Consider the following 16,861-nt stretch of genomic DNA (forward strand, 5'->3'; position numbering starts at 1 on the left):
GCATTTCTGAAGTGCATTAGCTAGGCACAAATTGTGGGGGAAGGGCACTTCAAGCAGGGGGACATAGTAAAATACACACAAAAGTGTGGGGAGAGGGAGTTTGATGTACTGGAAAAACCAGAGAGGGCAGTATGGCTACACCCTAAAGAGGAAGAGGAGAAAGAAACTGATGACGGTGGAGAAGTAAGCAGTAGCTAGGTCTCATGGGACACTGCCATCCCTATGACTCCAATTTTTAAGTTTCTGGCTCTTCTCTAACAAAATGACTTCATGAATTATTTTTACTAAATTTTGACTTTATTGACTTTCAAAACAGAAACAGTTGCACTAAAGCTGAGAATTCATACAGACACACACACACACACACATACACACAAACACTGCCTCCACACACACACACTGCCTCCACACACATAATATAGAGCACCTTCCCCGAGGGCCATATAGTTTGGCATTATTACAAAGTCTATTCTATAGCCATATATATGATTCTGGGTCAGCTGGGTAATTAACTGAAAATTATCTTCATATTCATTTTTCCTCCCCAGGAATGTTTCCTGCAGAAAGACCCAGAATATGAAGCTTTCTCGAACAGTTTTGAAAAATGTTGCCTGCCAGCAGCATGTGAATTCTCTGTTGTCTTTCAGGACTTTTATCCACCCAGCTGACACATCCATTTACCCTGAAGAGCAAGTAGCTTCTTGCTCTGCCCTGTGCCTTACTATTGGCAAGGTGATGCAGGAATACACTGTAGTTCTGTTTACCACCAGGGTAAACTGCCCTTCTATAACATTCTTGCAGAAAGGCATTTTGGGGGGTTCAGTAAAGTCTCCATCTATTTACAAGTACTGAAAATAACATACACACACACTCTAGACATTGAGCCCACTCCTTACTGCCAAGGTTAATTAATCTGGTCCTTGGCACTTTAGACCTCACAACAGATTCATGTATTCATGATGATGTCTATCCTGCTATTTTCTGAAAATAAATTATTTTGTATGCTTTCCCAATTCTACCTTCTCCAAGCTACCTTACTTTTCTTCTTCACACTTACTTTTCAACTACTCATAACCATGCCTTTTAAGCTGTCATTTTATTGAAAGTAATAAATTAAGACATTCATCTTCAGTGGTTTCACCATTGCATAAGAATCAGCAACTTACACACAAGCATGCTCACAGTGTTAAGCAGATAGGAATTCAATTCAGTAGCAAAAACATTCACTGACCTTAGAAAGAAAACTTTCCATTTATAATTACTGGCTAGTCTTACACAGTTGCAACTTTCCAATACAGTATCATACTTTCAGATTAAATATTTTAGGAATTTGTATCTTCTGTGCCTCTTCCCCAAAATGAAGTCACTGGCCACTTGCTGAGACTGATTTTGCTGGAGGTGCTGAGTCTACAGCTGGTCATCTTGGGAATCAGTGCTTACGGCGGATCCTTGGCTGCTGGTGTCGACAGTTTCATAGCACTTTTGGTCTTTGGCAAAGTTGATGAAAACCTGATTTTTCAAGGGAAATGAAGCCATTAGCACTTGTAAACCAAAGGAAGAAATAAGGGGTGTGCATATGTGTGGTGTGTGCACAATGGGAGAGCAAATAAAAAGAAAATTAGATTTCATAGTGCTAAGTTGCTCTGGTTGTGTCCAACTCTTTGTGACTCCATGGACTGTAGCCCACCAGGCTCCTCTGTTCATGGAGTTTTCTGGGCAAGAATACTGGAGAGAATTGCCGTTTCCTCCTCCAGGGGCTTCTCCTGATCCAGGGATCAGACTGGTGGTGTCTCTTATGACTCCTCCACTGGCAGGCAGGTTCTTTACCATTAGTGCCACTTGGGAAGCCCCAGATTTCGTAGGGGCACACCCAAATATATACACAAACTCTCATTAGGAATCTTTCCTTTAGGTATTGAAATTTAAACGGAGTTTGAAAACAGTACCTATAACTACATTTGTAATCATAATAAATGATAAAAGCTAAAGCTATAATTGAATACCTATAGCCACATACTTGGAGAAGGCAATGGCACCCCACTCCAGTACTCTTGCCTGGAAAATCCCATGGACGGAGGAGCCTGGTAGGCTGCAGTCCATGGGGTCGCTAGGAGTTGGACACGACTGAGTGACTTCACTTTCACTTTTCACTTTCATGCATTGGAGAAGGAAATGGCAACCCACTCCAGTGTTCTTGCCTGGAGAATCCCAGGGACAGGGGAGCCTGGTGGGCTTCAGTCTATGGGGTCACACAGAGTTGGACATGACTGAAGCGACTTAGCAGCAGCAGCAGCAGCAGCCACATACTTGCGTCTATTTGATCTGCATCAGTATCTTTCAAGTATAAATAAGAGCCCAATCCAAGCTCCTATGAAATGTTTCCATGATGATGCTGAGAGAAATTTCACTAGTTTTAAGAGTTAATACACTGAAATAAAATTTGTATACAAATATCACAGTATGTTTTGTATGCTTGCTATTTATCAGGCAGACCTTTATGACTTTGTTTAAAATCATTAATTCTATTAGTCATAGATTAGTCATAGATTCATACAGAAAATATTGAGAGACATGATCCTGGTAATTGGTTACAAGTCCAAGGATAAATCTGTGTTGGCAAAGCCATAATTGCCTTAACTCTCCATAAATAAAACTCTAAGATGCAGCAAGATTTGGAGGCCACTTTAGCCTCCCTTTCAGGCCCTCTCCAGGGACAGGTACAATCTGATGCTCTATATGTCAGGTTGGTTGAACTGTATAAAACTAAAACAGTGCAAAGGTGAAGGAGGATGCTCCATGAAGCCTCAGTTACTGTATATAACAGTATATACAGTAACATGAAGCTAGTTCCTGTATATAAATGTAACTAAGACAGATGATTTGAATGAAACAAAAGAATCCTGCATTTACCATTTTAGTTGCCTGAATCTAGCAGATCTAAATATCTCACTAGATAACCTCATCCTCCCCTAATCTAGGAAGCCAATCAATAGAAATGTTATTTAAGAAACATTCCAAGGAGAAGGAAAGGAAAGTGATAACAGCTATTTGTTTTATAGATGAAAATAATTGTTGCTTTACATATACAGACAACTGATGGGTACAGATGTCTTAGAGAAGGAAAAAAAATTTTTTCCCCATTAAAATTAGTTAACTCTTCACATTTTTTTTAATAACATCCCAAAATGCACTTATAAATAAATTAAGCTAAGTTTTTCAGGTACAAGATTAGATATTGCTTCAACTAAAAATAAATTGAAGGCCATTAAAAAGAAGTAATTATGTACAATTAAATTTTTTTAAAAAATAAATAATCAGAATGTATTAATGTGAGATTGTGTACAGGGACCACGGTATCCAGCTTACCTCTTCCAGAGTAGTCTGACTCACTAAGAAATTCGTGATATTTAAAGCGGTCTTGTTGGCCTCCAGCAGATCAAAAATGTTTGCTACTCCTCCTGCAGTGACTGGAACATGATATTCTAACATGCTGAGGTGCTGATCCTGCGGGAACCAAAGGGGGAAAAAAGTTATTTCTCAATGTCAGGTAATACTGAGTAGCCTAGACATAACTTGACCAAGAGCTAAGAAACACACTGAAATTCATTCCTCTGGAAGTGATCAATTCAGTTCAGTCGCTTGGTCATTTCCAACTCTTTGCAACCCCATGGACTGCAGCACACCAGGCTCCCTGTCTATCACCAACTCTTGGAGTTTACTCAAACTCATGTCCATTGAGTTGGTGATGCCATCCAGCCATCTCATCCTCTGTTGTCCATTTTTCCTCCTGCCTTCAATCCTCCCCAGCATCAGGGTTTTTTCCAATGAGTCAGCTCTTCTCATCAGGTGGCCAAGGTATTGGAGTTTCAGCTTCAGCATCAGTCCTTCCAATGAATATTCAGGACTGATTTCCTTTAGGATGGACTATTTGGATCTCCTTGCAGTCCAAGGGACTCTCAAGAGTCTTCTGCAACACCACAGTTCAAAAGCATCAATTCTTTGGTGCTCAGCTTTCTTTATAGTCCAATTCTCACATCCATACATGACTACTGGAAAAACCATAGCTTTGACTAGATGGCAAAGTAATGTCTCTGCTTTTTAATATGCTGTCTACGTTGTTCATAGCTTTTCTTCAAAGGAGCAAGCCCTTTTAATTTCATGGCTGCTGTTACCATCTGCAGTGATTTTGGAGCCCAAAAAAATAAAGTCTGCCACTGTTTCCACATCTATTTGCCATGAAGTGATGGGACTGGATGCCACGATCTTAGTTTCTGAATGTTGAGCTTTAAGCCAACTTTTTCACTCTCCTCTTTCACTTTCAGCAAGAGGCTCTTTAATTCTTCGCTTTCAGCCATAAGGGTGGTGTCATCTGCATATCTGATTCCAGCTTGTGCTTCATCCAGTCCAGCATTTTGCATGATGTACTCTGCATATAAGTTAAATAAGCAGGGTGAGAGTATACAGCTTTGACATAATCCTTTCCCAATTTGGAACCAGTCTGTTGTTCCATGTCCAGTTCTAACTGTTGCTTCTTGGCATACATACAGATTTCTCAGGATACAGGTCAGGTGGTCTGGTATTCCCATCTCTTTAAGAATTTTCCAGAGTTTGTTGTGATCCACACAGTCAAAGGCTTTGGCATAGGCAATAAAGCAAAAGTAGATGTTTTTTTTGGAACTCTCTTGCTTTTTTGATGATGTAGCAGATGTTGAAAATTTGATCTCTGGTTCCTCTGCCTTTTCTAAAACCAGCTTGAACATCTGGAAGTTCACAGTTCATGTACTGTTGAAGCCTGGCTCAGAGAATTTTGAGCATTATTTTGCTAGCATGTGAGGTGAGTGCAATTGTCCAGTAGTTTGAGCATTCTTAGGCATTGCTTTCTTTGGAATGGGACTGAAAACTGATCTTTTCCAGTCCTGTGACCACTGCTGAGTATTCCAGATTTGCTGGCATAGTGAGTGCAGCACTTTCACAGCATCATCTTTTAGGATTTGAAATAGATCAACTGGAAAAATAATGTGTAGTTTGGAAACTAACAGCTTTCGAAGAAGAGATAAGTTTTGTGAATGTCTGAGAGAAAACAAATGAGAAAGCTAATAAAAATTCCAAAACATTTAACATTCATGTGTACTTAGACAGTGACTATAGTCTTGCCTAGAAAAAATATTGTGGAGTGATATTGCTGATGTCAGATTACAATAAGTTCACATAAGCTCTTTCAGAGATAACTTGTAAACATTTGTTTTAGTTAGAATTGTTTTGAAAGGCTAAGGATTAGTTGTTCAATTTATATTGGCTCAAGTTGGCAGATTTCAAAAGCATTATCTAGGGGAAATCTCATTCAAATAATGCCACATTCTTTCTTAACTCTAAAAATCTTTTCCATTTATTTATATCATAGTATTACCATCAATTTAGTACTCTATTCTTATTTCCTTGGAGTATCTTTAACATCTTGCTTTTCTGAATATTTTATCAGTTATCATGTCCCATTTATTTTTCCCTTTAAAATAACTCTCAGATGTAACCATTCCTCTCTCTGTGCACCATCAATATTATTAACTTGATGTTTATCATTCTATATCTGAGTTATTGCAACAGCCTCTTCAGAAGCCTAGAAACCATATATACTCATATGTTCCAGCACAAAGTAGCTAGAATAATCTTTCCTAAATACTAGTTTGGTCAGAATGTTTTTTAACTCCATAATCAACCCCTGTAACCTATATGGGTCAGATCAAGACTGTTACGTACTGGAAACCCCTCTTCTCACACCTTTGCTTACTGTCTAGCCCCTCTCATTGATTTGTGTTTATATCACACCTGTCACTGCAGTCAGGCCATCTTACTTATTTTTACTTTCAAATTATTGTTTTGCTATCTCCCTTTTTAGAGATCTGGAAACCATCATAAGCTTGTAAAGAATGGTCTACACAGGAAGACATCCAACTTTTATCATCTCTGCACTTGTCTTGTAAGCTCTAGTCCCATGAAGAACAGACCAGGACAAATACAATCTCAAGTTCACTGAAAGAAAAAGCACTATGACCAATGAGATTTGTGCAAAAATAAAGCATTCTTTAATTTTAAATTTGATTTTAATTTAGATGATAGAAAATGGTCTTTGATAAGAATCATAAAAGCTATTTCTTCCTGGAGAACTTAGTTTAGGTTTCAGAGGTTGAGGCAAAAGTATTTTGTACAGATAAAAGAACTGTTTTAAAAATGCTCTCTATTTTGCTTTCCAGAATCACTTTATGTTAATATGGTGCCTGACAGTTCATGAAGCATCTTTGTGGACATTTTATCATTTAGTTCTCACACCAGTCTTGTGAAGTAGATATCAAAAGTATTTATAAAATAGGAATATGAGGCTTAGAGACTTTAAATCTCTTGCTGGAATCACACAGGTAGAGCTGGATCTCACGCCAAGTCTTCTAATTTATTTTCATCATTCCACACCTAATTTTCATTTTAAACCAATTATTTGCTATAATCATCTTGTACAAATTACCTGCACATCAGAGATGATATAATGATAACTTTTTTATCAAGTACATTTAAATGTGCATTATGTGAGATTTATGTGTATACATCTGTGTGTGCCCATTCTGTTAATACATATATGTAAGATTAAATTAATTGAGTGATGTTTCAGGTAGTTGGAGAAGGAAATGGCCACCCACTCCAGTATTCTTGCCTGGAAAATCCCATGGATGGTGGAACCAGGTAGGCTACAGTCCATGGGGTCGCAAAGAGTCGGACACGACTGAGAGACTTCACTTCATTCAGGTAGTATGTGATTGAAGAAACTGATTTACAAGCAATTCTCCTCAAAACTTCATGGGCTTATTTTTCAAATGAGGAAAGCAAAGGAGATCATCTCTTCTAGCTGTGACATACAGACAGGAACTCTGTAATTTCTTTTTTTTCTAAGAAGGAAAGCCCTTGGTCATATGTATCTGTCATCCCTCACTTCTCTAACATATATAACCAATAAACTACTTAAGTATACAATCCAACCTGAAAACTAATACAATATGGTCATAAAGCCTTTGTGAGGAAGAAATAATGGTGTGTAAAAGGATTATGATACTCTTAAGCAGCTGCAAAGATTTATAACTTAATTTGAAGATTTTATTTGTTCATACTAAGTATGCTTCAGAATATCTTAACCATCTTGAACTAATAAATATATTAAGATGAATAATAAAGGTATGGTCAACTTGAAAATGACAAACATCCATTACCCTATTACAAATATCAAAACCAGTCAATCTCTTACTTACTTTTAAGTATGTTTTTGGAAAGTGCAGTTGCATGAACCTTGTGAGGGCCTCCATGCTCACTCTGGCATTCTTCACGTGAACCTTGACAGTAAATCCTCTCCCAAATCTAGAAAGAAGTGCAAAACACAATATAAGTTATGTTTTGCTGAAATAGATCTTCTGGAATTCTAGATAATGAAACAGGACCCAAGCTGACAGTTATGGGCCCTTTTCCTATACAAAGAGTATCACTTTGCAATAAAAAGTTCAGGGCATATTGCAAACTAGAAATAGTGCACTGCTATGATTTTTTATTTCTACCACTAAATCTGTATGCAGGTCAGGAAGCAACAGTTAGAACTGGACATGGAACAACAGACTGGTTCCAAATAGGAAAAGGAGTACGTCAAGGCTGTATATTGTCACCCTGCTTATTTAACTTATATGCAGAGTACATCATGAGAAACGCTGGACTGGAAGAAACACAGGCTGGAATCAAGATTGCCGGGAGAAATATCAATAACTTCAGATATGCAGATGACACCATCGTTATGGCAGAAAGTGAAGAGGAGCTAAAAAGCCTCTTGCTGAAAGTGAAAGAGGAGAGTGAAAAAGTTGGCTTAAAGCTCAACATTCAGAAAACGAAGATCATGGCATCCAGTCCCATCACTTCACAGGAAATAGATGGGGAAACAGTGGAAACAGTGTCAGACTTTATATTTTTGGGCTCCAAAATCACTGCAGATGGTGACTGCAGCCATGAAATTAAAAGACACTTACTCCTTGGAAGGAAAGCTATGATCAACCTAGATAGCATATTGAAAAGCTGTTACTTTGCCAACTAAGGTCCATCTAGTCAAGGCTATGGTTTTCCAGTAGTCATATATGGATGTGAGAGTTGGACTGTGAAGAAGGCTGAGCACCAAAGAATTGATGCTTTTGAACTGTGGTGTTGGAGAAGACTCTTGAGAGTCCCCTGGACTGCAAGGAGATCCAACCAGTCCATTATAAAGGAGGTTAGCCCTGCGTGTTCTTTGGAAGGAATGATGCTAAAGCTGAAGCTCCAGTACTTTGGCCACCTCATGTGAAGAGTTGACTCATTGGAAAAGACTTTGATGCTGGGAGGGATTGGGGGCGGGAGGAGAAGGGGACAACAGAGGATGAGATGGCTGGATCGCATCACTGACTCGATGGACGTGAATCTGAGTGAACTCTGGAAGCTGGTGATGGACAGGGAGGCCTGGCGTGCTGTGATTCATGGGGTCGCAAAGAGTCGGACACTACTGAGTGACTGAACTGAACTGAATATAAAGTCAGATCCTTTGGACAAAAGCTGCATTAGAAATGAAACATAAAGTCTTGGCTTTCTTTGGCATCCATGAATTGGTGTGTCTTCTGTCCTTCAGTTGTGTCTGACTCTTTGTGACCCCATGGACTGTAGGCCATCAGGCTCCTCTGTCCATAGAATTCTCCAGGCAAGCATACTAGAGTAGGTAGCCATTCTGTTCTCCAGGGGATCCTCCCAACCCAGGGACTGAACCTGGGTCTTCTACATTGTAGGCACATTCTCTACCATCTAAGCTACCAGGAATTGATGTCAATTTTGAGGCTAAATACTTTCTAATTTAAAGCAAAGAAGGTCTTGAGAGGAAAGTTATTGAAGGTTTGGTATCAACTGTAAAGATTAAAATCATTAGGGTTTTAAAAATAAATAATAAACCATTATAACTGCTAACTTTTATACTTTATACTTTCGCATCAAAAGTAGTGTTTGTTAAACAAGTCACAGCAGACTCTGAGAATAACATATAACTTCTTTTTTATCCTTTTTTCGTATCTTGATCAACTTTGTTTTATGAGAAAGTCAAGCTGTTGTACAGATAAATATATAAAGGAATGTCACGGTGTTTGAAGATTAACATGGATATGTATAAATGCATATGTACTCTGGCAAATATATTTATTTAATTTTAATTTGATAGTATGATATTTATGTATATTTCCCCAATGTATTTTTGGTTAAAAGGTTTTAAATGTAGTAAAAATGTTAAATAGCTTACTGAAAGCCTATGCAAATGACAAATGAACATACTAGACAAAAATCAATGCCTTCATGTACTTGTCAAGATCTAATTTGTTACAGTTAATTCTTGAAACTACCTCCTGAGAGTATTTTGGTTGGGGAATAATAATCATATCCTTATTATATTATCATTATTATTAGCTTTTAGGCCTTCTAGGTTTGGGGGTTATTAATTTAAAAACATTCAATCCTCAGTACTATTATTTAACTTCAAAATGAATCAATGGTTAGCATCTCCATTCCAGTTTTACTACGCATTGTAGGATAGGCTGCTGAGATAATCTTTGAAGGCACGTATAGAACTGGTAGATTGATTACACCGTGTGTTAAACAACACATTTGTTCTTTACCTGCTTTTAATGTGCTGCAATGATCCAATACATTGGAACCTTCCATTCACCATAATGGCCAACCTTGTACAGAGAGCCTCACATTCTTCCATGCTGAAAGGCAGAATCATGTCAGCATTCTGGGCACAGAAAATTGGCTTAAGTTCATAAGCATAAGTTTAACTCTTTTCTTTATGGCACCTTAGGAATACTGTTTGAATATTCGAGTCCTTAAACTGTCTTTTCCTTTGAAGAACAAAAAAATCTTTTAACATATACCGTAAATGTCTTTGCATAGGATTTATTACTGTTTCTTTTCAAACCTGGGGACATCTTTCTCACCTGGATTGCTGCTCTATCAAACAATATTTCTTTCAAGCTCTTTTAAGCTTTGACTTAAGACCTACATTTCATGAGAAATATTTCCAAAATAATACTAAGTTGTTTTCATCATGCCTTATACTCAATATTCAGATGACTTTTTATTTATTTATTTATTTGGCCATACCCTGCAGCATGCAAGATCTTATTTCCCTACCAGAGAGTGAACCTGTGCCCCCTGCAATGGAAGCACATATCTTAACCACTGGGCCATCAGGGAAGTCCCTCAGTTGGCTTTTATGTTTTTGTATTTCTAACCAGTTAACCTGTACTTGATTATATAATTCTGACTTCATGGACTATGATACTGGAGGAGATCTTAAGTATCATCTTGAGATCTTAGGTATCACCCTGTCCACTTAAACACAAAAGTTCATGGGAAATCAGTGATTGGCTTCAGAACATACACTGTGCTTGGGGGCAAGGTTAGTATATAGGATATAAATAAGCCTCAGTTCTAAACATACCTAGTTCTTTTCCTACTATATGATCATTATAATGAAAGGATAAACTTAATACAAGGCCAATCTTATAAGAAAGGCACAGATAAAAAGCTTTAGTAGCTTTTTTACTTAGTTGATTGGTAGGGTCTACTTCATGGAGGAGGCTTGTGGACTAGGTCTGAAAAGATTAGTAAGATTAGAATTTGGAAAGATTTTGTGTAAAGACCAACTTTAGTAGAAGGCACAGCAAAGAAAGGGCATGGTGATAGGAAAGGGCAGAGAGTGTATGTGGAACCATGGATCTCTCAGATTGACTGATAGGAAGAAAAGACTAGAAAGTTAGATGAGGTTGGATAATAAAAGTCCTTGCATACTAGCCCAAAACATGCTAAATTTTATGTGACAGGCAATAGAGAGGAATGATTGAGTTAAGATGGTCAAAAGTTATGGAAATTTTATTTTTTAATAGATTGCTAGGCCCTGTCCCCACACAAGAGCTGGGATCTCACCAGGAAATCCTCTTGACTTCCTCTTTTGACTATGAACATAAAATACTTTAATCCAATTGTGGAATTCACTCTCAGTATATGCTACACAGGATTATCTGTCATCTGACTCTAAAGTTCCACACCCAATTTACCTGTGAGAAGTGAGGATGACAGAACATTTATTCTGGACTTCTTCTGAAATGATCTTCCAGAGGTGCCGTTTTGACTTAGGATCCATCCCAGAGCTTGGCTCATCCTTAATGGAAAGTTACAAGAAGAATTTATCAAATTAATTAAATTTTGATGAGGTTCTTTACATGAATCATTGCATCTCACTTGCCTAGAACAGAAATCACTTTTCGAGGTCCTGTGACTAACTTATTTTATACTTAATGGGCTTCTTTCTGCTGCTGTCAAAAAGCTCAAAATTAATCATTTTAAATTGTCAATCTGTTTTAAACAGTGTCTCAGTGAAGTTGACACTCTGTTACTTTACACATGTCTCTTATATTTCTTTGGAAAAAAAAATCTGCTTCAATTACCGACAAAGCCAGAGTTTTGATATTTAATACTATATCATCACATATGTATCTGAAGCTACATCAACAAGATTGTTGCCTTGCTCCTGATGGTAGAATTGTGCCTGTGAGTGATAGATAATATGCCATGTGAAGCACAGAGAATGCATTTTTCTGTTAATATGATTGAGGTGCATTTTCAATTTTATGTTATTGATTGGAATTTAATACTCCTTGGGGAAATAAATGTAAGATTTGCAGAAAATGCCAAATAGAAACATATAAATTGCATTTTAAAGTAAATGATGTTTTGAAAAATTATTCAGGCATAAAATTAGAAATGTAGCAATGGAAAACTAAACAAGCAATAATAGACCCTGACAAATGATTAAAAAATCAAACTGTAGGTCAAGATTAAGTAAAAATTAAAAATATATGTCTGAAATGTAAAGTATGTGGATAGGATCAGCAGAGGCTTATTTTTATAGCAAGGGGTTAAATTGAAATTTAAAGAAAGAAATGAGTATTAGTTCGGGGAAACAGTAAAGATTATATTGTCACTGTTCCTATTTTTGAAGACAATGACATATATGGTAAGTATATATAAAAAATATATACAGTATCTTTCTCTCATGGCCTGATTTCAATTCAGCTTATTAATGCATAGCATTTGCATAGAGCTTTTTAACATTTTAAAGTACTTTACATCTATTATCTCATAGAGGTGCCTAAGAATTGTTTTCTTAAATTTAAGGGACATTTATACAATAGAATTACATTATGAGTGTCGATTGGCAGAAACATAATGCATTATATGCTTCCGGTATTATACAGAGAGGGCTTATGCATTACTCTATCTGGGCAGTTTAAATGATTTGATATTCTATATTACTTAATTCCTGAAATAATGTGATGATTTATAATTGGTGATTTTATGGCATAGTTAAGCCTCTTTTGAAGTTTTGGAAGTCCTTGAATAAAGGGGATCTTTCAAAAAAGGGCAGCTTATTTCTCTGAAATAAACACTTTTCACAAGGTTTGGCTTGGGGAACAGAATGCTTTGTCACCCCTAGGGTAACTTATATTTCCATGTGATCAATTTAAATTTTCAGCTTTTAATCAAAATATTAACATGACATGTATTTCTTTCTTTAAAAAAATTCAGATAAAATAGAATGGCATATTTTCAAGACTGCATCTCACGCTAGGTAAGTCATGTTTTTAAGCAACAAGGAGATAACATTTTAGTACAACACATTGTCCTAAAATGTATATTTCCTTTTAAGTAGAAGCTGGAAAATGTGTTAATTCAACTGATCAGCTACTAATAGAACTGATTCCTTCAATAGCTGGGAATCAAATTCTGTCACAGTTTTACTTACTCATCTGAATATCCTGAATTTGTTTCAGCTGCTTCCTATTTCCATGTCTCCTCTGAAATTACCTGAGCCATAGCTTCAGACAAAAAATATTTTTGAGGGCATATTATTATGGCAACAAATTACCTGGTATAAATTTCCTTAATGAGACAGTATATGTGAAGTGCTTTACAAAATAAAGCACATAGTGATACCCAACCCAGGAATCAAGTTGAGGTCTCCTGCACTGTAGGCGGGTTCTTTACCAGCTGAGCTACCAGGGAAGCCCCTAATGGGACCTCAGTAAATGCTTATTGCAATAATGATAATGAAATGTTATACACACAATTGGATATGTGATTCTAATTGGGCAGTACCCTTTTTCACAATGATTCTCTTACCAGCAACAGAATTGAAGGTTTCCCTATCAAGGCCAGTGCAGTAGACAATTTTCTTTTTGTGCCGTAACTACACATAGAGGTAACTTTGTCCTTGTAGGGCACCAGGTGAAGTCTCCCAAGGAGTTTTTGAACAGTCTGTGGGTGGAAAAAAGGATTTGTTGATTTTCCCTTGCCAAAACCCTTAAAGCATTAAATGGAAAAAGAGCTACTTGTGAAGAGTTTTATAATGAAGAAATACATACTTTAGTTTTATTTTCAAAGGTTCACTTAAAGATGAATAGTTCATTTAAAGATAAACACAGTTCCATGGAGGCTCATTCATAAATGGGATTTCTTTTCCCCCCAATACATGTGCTTGTATGTGTGTATGTGTTTACAATGGTTCTTTCTGCTGTATTGACACAGGATTTACTTTTAAGTTTCGAAGAGCTAAAACAGAATTCATCCCTTTACAAGGCAGGTTTCTTATTGACTGTCATCACTGTTTCATCTTTTTTCTTATTGTGGGGTGAGCTGTCACGAAGGCTTTAAGTTTATTTAAAAATGACCCAGTATCAAATCTATAGTGTATTAACTTAGGAATCTTGGGTTCTTGTGGCTATTTCAGTAGTTAAATAGCTCTGGCAAATAGTGGAATCCTAGAAGGATTTAAGAAGTCCCCAAGGGTTGCAAAAATAGAGAAAACTGCCCAAAAGATTAGTCTTTCCATTAAAAAGGTAAATAATTGTAGTGAGGTACAAAAGCACATTTCAAAAAGCAAATTGGAATCTATTCTATTTTACTTGGGCATTTTGAACATGCCCAGTCAACTACTCAGTTGTGTCCAACTCTCTGACACCCTCTAGACCCACCAGGCTCCTCTGTCCGTGAGATTCTCCAGGAAAGAATACGGGACTCAGTTGCCTTTCCATCCTCCAGGGGATCTTCCCAACCCAGGGATCTAACCCACATCTCCTGTTTCTCCTGCACTGGCAGGCAAATTTTTTACCACAAGTCACTTGGGAAGCCCATTTTGTAGGTAATCCCATGTTTCAGTAGTTATCTGAACACTAAAAGATATATAGGCATCACCAACCAAGGCTCAATCCAGAGCTTAAGGCAAATCTTATTCTTTATTCAACAGTTTTTAAAAGATAATGGAACAAATATGGGCCAAGATGTTTCTAAAGCTGAGTTCATAGGTGTGTTTATGATATATACACAATCAAGCTAATACTGCTTCCATTATCGCTGTCAGGAGAAAATTGTCATAGTTTTCCAGATGTCAGCTTGGTCTTGAGTGTGGGTAGGTGGGAAGCATAAGCAAAAACGGTTTTCAAATAAACTAGTTCTTCACACTTATACTCACTTCTTTAATATCTTTTTCTGGAATTCCGTGTATTCTAGCATAGAAATATAAATGTTCTTCTATGGTTACCAGGTCATCCAAAGCATCTTCCTGAGGACAGTAGCCAATCAATGAGCTGTGAGAGTTAACATGAGCCAGAGACCTGAATAAAAAGCATCAAAAACATGAATGACTTTCTAAAGACATTTCCTCCCTAGCCCTCAGATGCTGCGTGTGTGTACATGCTAAGTCACTTCAGTTGTGTCTGACTTCGTGCGACTCTATGGGCTACAGTTTGCCAGACTCCTCTGTCCATGGAATTTTCCAGGCAAGAATACTGGAATGGCTTGCTGTGCCCTCCTCCAGGGGATCTTTCCAACCCAGGGATCGAATCCACACCTCTTACATCTACCTGCTTTGGCAGGTGGGTTCTTACCACTAGTGCCACCTGGAAAGGCCCTCAGATGTTCAGAGGGTAGTTCTGTTTGGGTTGTGGTGATTGGTGAGTCTGGTAAAAAGATATAAAATGATCCCACCATCATAGTCACACTGAAAAATTAAAAAATTTCTACTCACTTGAGTAGCTGGTTTTCTCCTATGGATTTAACAATATAACCACAAAATAACATCAAAAGTTCACTTTAATTATTTTTCTAATTTAATTATGTTGTGTTTGGTAACTTGAAGCACTTGTTTTTCATACCCAGTCTTGTTTCTGATCAGAATGTTTCCACTTGTAGGAATTATGTCTCCAGTCAGCATCTTGAAAATGGTGGTTTTTCCTGCTCCGTTCACCCCAAGAAGTCCAAAGCACTAGTTTGAGGGAGAAAAAAAAAAAGATGTAAACTAATTCAAACCAAAGACAAGTTACTATTACATCTCTTTGCTTCCTTTCCTTGGGTGAAATAAATTATCAAGAAAAATAAATCACTGGCTATTGCAGAGTTTTGCTGGCATTGGATAAAGCTTTCACTTTTAAAACAAATGGGTACTTAAGTATCTTTTTTTCCTTTAACCATCTGAATATTTGTGTATATACTTAGGACTTGTTTTTACATATTATACTCTAGCACGCCTCTGTGCGACATGATAGAATATCCAATAAAGCAGATATGCTAACCTGACAAAGTAATGGTATTTATAAATTTAAAATTATTCACACAAAATCACAACTTTACTAAATAAGCAACTGAAGCAATAATCTCTTTATCCAATTGAATAAATTTGATGCGTTTAGTTTGCAGCCCGCCTCAGCAAAACAGGAAATACATTCTCTTTCTGCTTTCAAAACTGTCTTACCTACTGCTTCTATGAAAACAGCAATAATATGAATATGAATGCAATTCTAGGACCTCAGTTCTGACAAGTGATTTCTGTATGCTGTCTTTGCTGCTGCTGCCAAGTCGCTTCAGTCGTGTCCGACTCTGTGCGACCTCGGAGACGGCAGCCCACCATGCTCCGCCGTCCCTGGAATTCTCCAGGCAAGAACACTGGAGTGGGTTGCCATTGCCTTCTCCAAGAGGCCTAAAAACTAAGAGTTGAAAAGAGCTCCCTGAACAGACTTCTTGACTGAAAGTCCACTCAAGAAGGATAGTAACTTGGGAAGGGGATCAGGATATGGTGAGTCTTCCCTGCCAAGAGGGGAGGGTTACAGGATAAGTAACACTTAGACACATGTAAATTATATATATAGAATCCATCAAAATATTTAAAGGCTGACTTCATATTTATAGAAAAAAATTAAGGAACGGTAAAATTTTTGTCACTTACCAAGTCAACATAAAGGGTGCGTGCATGCCTGCATGCTCAGTAATATCCAACTCTTTTGCAACCCTCACGGACTGTAGCCTGCCAGGCTCCTCTGTCCATGGAATTTTCCAGGCAAGAACACTGGAGTGGTTTGCCATTTCCTCCTCCATATAAAGGATAGTTAGAAACAAACATTGTTCCTTACCTCCCCAGCAGGTATCCCAATGCTGATGTTGTTTACAGCTATAATCTTTTTGTGGATAAGTTGGTAAGTTTTTGTGAGACGATGGAGTTGGACCAGGTCATAATCATTTGCACCTTTCTCAACTCTAAATCTTTCAGCCTGCACATCTTCATCTTCATCTATTGTCTCAATAACAGATGAAGAGCTAAATTTTCTAAAGAAGAGTCTAAAAAATAAACCCGATGATTTTGCATCAGTAATTTTGAAATGACACCACTCGGTTTTGACATCTTTTTAAAAGTTCTCACTTCACAAAAGTGTGCCAAGTTTGT

The 16,861-nt window shown here is 37.4% G+C and overlaps 1 protein-coding gene across 1 annotated transcript in view; it reads right to left on the reverse strand.

The window, feature by feature from the left end:
- Positions 1-1,077: 1,077 nt before the first annotated feature.
- Positions 1,078-16,861, reverse strand: part of ABCA12 (ATP binding cassette subfamily A member 12) — a 204,189-nt gene continuing 188,405 nt past the window's right edge. Inside the window, exons 45-53 of the mRNA XM_042244200.2 lie at positions 16,551-16,755; positions 15,300-15,409; positions 14,618-14,759; positions 13,270-13,404; positions 11,145-11,248; positions 9,702-9,794; positions 7,290-7,395; positions 3,367-3,504; positions 1,078-1,509 (exon numbers count right to left, since the gene is read on the reverse strand). Coding sequence (XP_042100134.1) covers positions 1,408-1,509; positions 3,367-3,504; positions 7,290-7,395; positions 9,702-9,794; positions 11,145-11,248; positions 13,270-13,404; positions 14,618-14,759; positions 15,300-15,409; positions 16,551-16,755 — 1,135 coding nt within the window. The 3' untranslated portion in view covers positions 1,078-1,407. The remainder of the gene's footprint in view (positions 1,510-3,366; positions 3,505-7,289; positions 7,396-9,701; positions 9,795-11,144; positions 11,249-13,269; positions 13,405-14,617; positions 14,760-15,299; positions 15,410-16,550; positions 16,756-16,861) is intronic.

The sequence above is a fragment of the Ovis aries genome, chromosome 2 (genome assembly GCF_016772045.2).
Source record: "Ovis aries strain OAR_USU_Benz2616 breed Rambouillet chromosome 2, ARS-UI_Ramb_v3.0, whole genome shotgun sequence".
Taxonomy (NCBI): Eukaryota; Metazoa; Chordata; class Mammalia; order Artiodactyla; family Bovidae; genus Ovis; species Ovis aries.